Below are 6,000 nucleotides of genomic sequence, written 5' to 3'. Positions count from 1 at the left end.
AATGATAAATAAAAAACATGTTTTTTGCATCAATAATATTTCTTTATTAATAATAACTTATAAACTATGTCTTATTGTTATAATATTACACATAAAATTAATTAGCAAGTCGTCATAATATTATTATTAATATTTTTTCTTCAAAAAAACATAAATTATTAGTCAACACATTTTTACATTTCTTTCAATCAAATTTTCCATTCTTATTAACAGTTTTCATCACAAGATAATAGGAAATTTTACAAAATTATTTTAATTTAATAAGTATGTACTCATACTGATAAATTTTAAAATCTTCAATCATTTTTTTATCTGGTACATAATATTTTACAGAAAAATATTATTGTTTCGAATACCTGCTACAAAAATCTTTCAAGGTGCATTACCAGATGGCAGTATACTGTCATAGTAGGAACAGATACAATATTTGGCAAAAACTGACAATGTTGTTACAATCTTATTAATAATTAATTTTCCAGATAAAGCTTTAATTCATATTATATGAACATAATTTGACAAATCTAACAGTTTATTTACTTGCAACAATACAGCACTGTTTTACTATTATTTATCGATTGAAGTATGTATCTGCACTCAATGATTATTTTGAAAAATTAATGGCGATAACGCAAGTGAACGTCATAAAAGTGTAATCAATTGGGTTACAATTTCTGTGTTGGTTTTTAATAAGGGTTACAGCTTATTTATTCGTAAAGCTGTGTTAACGGTTCCTAGATAGTATTCAATGTTAGTATAAAACCGCGTGAATAATCTTGTTGTTTTTATCTTATTAGTATTAAGAATTAATAGAAAATAATTCACCAGTTTCATTATACAAAAGTCAGTTAAAATGTTAAATAAATAAATATAATATATTGTATTAGATTGTTTAATATCACTCTTGAGTTAGTCAGTGAGTATTCAATTCATTTCCTAGTTAAATGATAATAATTACCTTTCCACTAATCGTCATTTTAAATTATAATCACAGTAACAATAATAATTTATCGGAATCAATGTCACTTTTAATATTGTATAGGTACACCAACCACGACATTTACAAGATACAATATAACATAAAGTCATTTAATATACAAATGAACAGGCTCTTTAGTATGTAGGTAATTAATTTGTAACCTGTCTCAGTAAAAATTTACCGATTTATTGAATTTTATTAATATGTACAGTTTAATTCGTGTTAAATGTATTGTGACATAATAAATTAAAGCCAAGATTTGTTAATATTAATTACAAATGTGCAGTTTTACATCTTGATAAAAATATTTTAACAAATTAATATGCATTAATAAACGGTTAAGTACTTAATATGTGTTACAAATAAAGTCAAAAAGTCAGAAGCATGAAGATCATGAACACACCAAGAAATGCATAATAATAGTAGGTGAGGATGATTAATAAATATGAGGCGTTTATTTCCAAAAACCGTTAAGTCCATATATTATATGGACAAAATCTAATAAAACATAAATATATTATGTATAATTTAGGTACATATTCTATTTGTAATTTCACAGAATATGATATAATAATTTATAATTTCCAAAGCTCATCAACAGGTTGCGAAACATATTTGAAATTTAATGTGTTACAGAAACCGATTAGGTAGGTACGTAGGTAATTAGAATGATAATTATTATTTTCACTGTTCATTCTTGATGAAATGATATGTTATTAGACATAACATATCATTTATCAAACTTACAATATTAGTTATAATATTCCACAATATATGAATATAAATCCATGACCAGTTTCGTCCTGATGGACATTCTCAATTGGTAGGTATTGTGATAATAATTGAGAATGCCTGTCAGAACGAAACTTGGATAATAGATTATATTCAAATATTGTTTAAGTGGTAAAAAATAAATATGTCATTAAAATGATACATAATATGTCCAATTTTATTTGGCTAATGTTTATTGCAATTTATTGGCAAATAAAAATGGCCATATCTAATATGAATATAAACTAACCTTAAAGCCAATCATGTAAACATCTTAGTTTACCACCAATAATAAATTGTAGACTTATCAGTATTTGTAAATAGACACCTCATATAACTTGGGATGTGTGAAATAAAAAGTCACAAAGAACTTAAATTTTTTTTTCGTCATAGATTAATAATTTTCCAAATTTAGAATTTCTTACAAACAATTTTTGTACTTGCACAGATTAATAATATAATAATTTTATTGAAAAGAATCATTTGAAATTAATTCAATTTTGTACAAATTTATTTTATACTTAGTAATTTTATTGTGATTCAAAATTGCATTGATCTTTTTTGTTTGTTAATAATATAGGAGGAATAATAATAATGTCATGTTACGTTATGAAGCATGCACATTTAATATATTATATTATTAGCACAGTAAATTTATAGTAAGCCTAGGTTACAAAACAGATTCAAAAATCTTCAGTTGGTTTTGAGTTGGTAGGTATTTTAATTGAGTTTTCAATTTTATTAACCTTTTATGTTGGTTGTTCGAAAGGTTTGTTTGTTAGAGTGGTTTTTGCAACCATTTTAGTATACTATCTATGCAACCATGTAGTTGAAAAAATTTGGCTTTATTGCATTATTTGAACAGTACCTACATTGACAATTTTATCATAGTATCAGTATAATAAATCAGAGTATTACTCTCTTCTGGATAATGCATATTTTTAAACTAAGGATTCGTCAATACATTCTTCTGACATAATTGCGTTTAATGGCTCATTAATAATTTGTAAGAAAATTTATAAAAAATATCTATTAGGTGGGTACCTAGATAAATGGAAAAATGAAATAATTTGGGGCATAATTATTTTATTGATTTCACCTTAATGCTACATCTGAAGATAGAATCCCTGCCTCATAAGCATAATATTGTTATATCACAAACAGAAAGTGAGTACTTGCACGTTAATTTAAAAAGTTTTATTTAGCTACTTGAAATTGTGAATTATTTTTTGTGACCATGATTTACTTTGTAAGAAATTCATTAAATGCATAAAAATGATAATTAATTAATCCTTCACATTGTCTGACAAGGATAGTAAAAATTATTAGTCTTTTTTTAATGCACAACTATAAATTCTTTTAAATATGTATTTACATCACTTACGATAATATTATTATTTCGATTTTTTTTATGAAATATGAACTTTTTTACATTATTTATTTTTGGCACTATTTCACCCCTCATTGGAATGTACTTTATTTTGTTTTCAAAAATACTGCAATAAAATTTTATTCTTACCCTGTCAACCAGGATAAAAAATATTTTTATGACAAAATTATAATATTGAGAAAAACGACTGTTTTGTTCATAATAGTTTTCAACACAAAACCGACTTTGATTCATTACCTAGTAATAATGAATGTAAAGATTAACTTAATAATTGAATAGAGAATTAAAATTTGTAAGTAATTCAATCACTTGACTGTTAATTTTATTTATTTTAAAACAGTTATAAAAGTTTTAGACAAAATTACATTGTGGTAGCTGGTATTGAAACACTTTGAACATTTTGATTGACTGTGACGAGCGTTTTATTGTTATTATTTTCTTTAAAATATTAAAATGTTTTCACAATACATCTCTACCACTTTAGACTTAGTTGTGTATTTGCACTGGGTAAATAATGGTTAATTCACTGCCATTGAATTATTTTTAATCAAATACTTCCCGCATCGTCATTGTGTATACTAGAGCCACGTGACACTTCTATTGTTTTTCAGACGTTCTGCGACATGCCGTCGGCGGCGCTACTTGTCTGCTGTTGTGTCATATTCATGGCTAACGGGTGAGGGACATTGTCGCCGGTGACTGAATAATTGTGCGCAATGTCTCCAGGAGTGACCGCCGGGTTTTCCTGAGGCATCAGAAGCCTGTGCGGAAACCCGAAAAGTTGAGATCACTGGAGTCTTGGCCAGTAGTTGGACGCGAGGTCAGGTCCTTGGGAAGGTATTTGCACAGGAACAGAGACTCCGGCTGATATCACACCTGATGGAAAAGAAAGGAAATTCTTAAAAACCAAGATAAAATAAATCAATCAATATAGTAGGTATACATCCTACAAAGTAAAAAACACAATATGGATATAATTATATAAAGCTAGTAGGTATCTAAAGTAAACTATAATTCAATACCGAAACACATAGCTACCTACTTTGCTTTTGAATTAAATAAATATCCATATAATTTTCTTTTATGTTTTTTTACAATAATATTATAATTATCAGGCTTTTACCTTCTATCAATTCAGATAGTAAACATAATATTTCAATTGTGGGCGATAAGGAAGTACCTAGCTAAGATAATAATTTAATAGAAAAAATGGATTTATGATTGTTTTTCATTGAAATACTGAAAAAATCATAATGGCGGTCTAGGCGGCCATTATTAGTGATATTATTCGAATGTTTGAAATCCTTTTCCGGGCGGCCGCCCACGTTCTGGCGCCACGCACATTTCCCGCCTTTCAGTGGCGTCTATAACGTCTATCTAATCTTAAAAAGATTTATATAAACTATTAAGATGGAAACTACTAAGATGCCTACTTAAAAGATCGTTTATGTATGATAGTGACTTGTATTTCAAACTTATTAATTATTACGTTATTCTCGTCAAATTCAAGCCTGTTAAAAATGGGATTCAATGGACGTTCGGGGAATGATTTTTAAATGAAATTATTTTTTAATATGTAAGTCATATGATTTAAGAATGTAGCCTTTGTTATTGAATAGTATACATAGGTACCTAATTTGGAACAACCCAGAAACTAATAGTTTATCGAAAGATTGTATATTTCTGGCGAATTTTAATTTTTGCATAAGTTGTGAATGATCGACTTCGTGAATAAATTGTTGTAAGAATTCCTAATAAGTACCTACGTTGAAAGTCATGCATAATAATATGTAGGTACCTACACACATAGTCTTCGTAGAATATTATTGATCGTATATCGGGACATCTAGCTTTGATATTTTCCCCTCACCAGAAAACCATATTTTCTAGAACTGAATAGGCGCCTACCCGCAGAAGGCTTCGATTTATATTATATCTTTGAAATTCGGTTACGGGCCTCGCGAGGAAGGCTTGAAAAATATATTCCCGCATTGTGTACGTGGCACACATATAAAACATTTTACATGGCAAATGGGAAATGTCAGTTTCAGCTGTACCTATTCCTCGCCGCCATGCCGCTTCCGGTTGCCGCCTGGCGGGAATTGAAAAACGAAAAAAGAACTTCCTGTTGTGTGGCGCGTTGACCGGGAACAATCTCATTTTGCTGGCTGCGTGGGTACCGAGCACGGGTGGCCATATAAATAAATGCGGGATGGCGTAAAAAGAAAACCACAGTAAAAAACACTGATAATATTAGTTTAATTTACACTGGAATCTAAACTAAATTGATATTCATTACAAGTAAATGAAATATCGATGTCAAAAAAAACAGCGTTTTATGTCGATGAATAACATATTTATGGTTGGTTTCTAACTGAAAGGATTAATCATTAACATCCAGATAAAATATGGCTAGGTAGATAACAATTTTTTTAAAAACATCTTTTATAGAAATAGGAGCCTAAATGTATAAAATTGAAACAAAAAAGGACCTCTGGTCCACTGATTAAGTTGACTACAGGTGACTTGGCATTGGCGGTTCATTTGCAGAGAACTTCACACAACTGCTAAGACATTTATTTGCCAATTTATAGAAGGCGTATGAAAAGACAGTCCTGTACTATAAGTAGATAAGCAGCCATTCAGTGACGTCCCGTGGGGGTAGGCAGATTGAGCGTCGATTGGGGGCGGCAGTTACTCAAAGGGCGACAAATCGAGGAGAATCATTTGGAATATATATACCTACCTAAACTTAAGAATAACGAAAATATCTTTCCATTAAAAAAATCAGCTCACAGGTTTTATCGGGTTCGCGATATCTAGTTTACTTCCATTGCCCTTCGACGTCCTTGATGACCAGAAA

The 6,000-nt window shown here is 29.2% G+C and overlaps 1 protein-coding gene across 1 annotated transcript in view; it reads right to left on the bottom strand.

The window, feature by feature from the left end:
• Positions 1–3,797: 3,797 nt before the first annotated feature.
• toy (paired box 6 protein twin of eyeless) overlaps positions 3,798–6,000 on the bottom strand; it is a 128,373-nt gene continuing 126,170 nt past the window's right edge. The window contains exon 9 of the mRNA XM_085940194.1: positions 3,798–4,013. Within this exon, the coding sequence (XP_085796320.1) occupies positions 3,925–4,013 (89 nt within the window). The 3' untranslated portion in view covers positions 3,798–3,924. The remainder of the gene's footprint in view (positions 4,014–6,000) is intronic.

Source organism: Rhyacophila brunnea, unplaced genomic scaffold (assembly GCF_057557595.1).
Source record: "Rhyacophila brunnea isolate RB1 unplaced genomic scaffold, BYU_Rbru_1.0 scaffold_12, whole genome shotgun sequence".
In the NCBI taxonomy this organism is placed as follows: Eukaryota; Metazoa; Arthropoda; class Insecta; order Trichoptera; family Rhyacophilidae; genus Rhyacophila; species Rhyacophila brunnea.
Note: the sequence above shows the minus strand (reverse complement) of the source record. Positions and strands in the feature narration are given on the sequence as shown.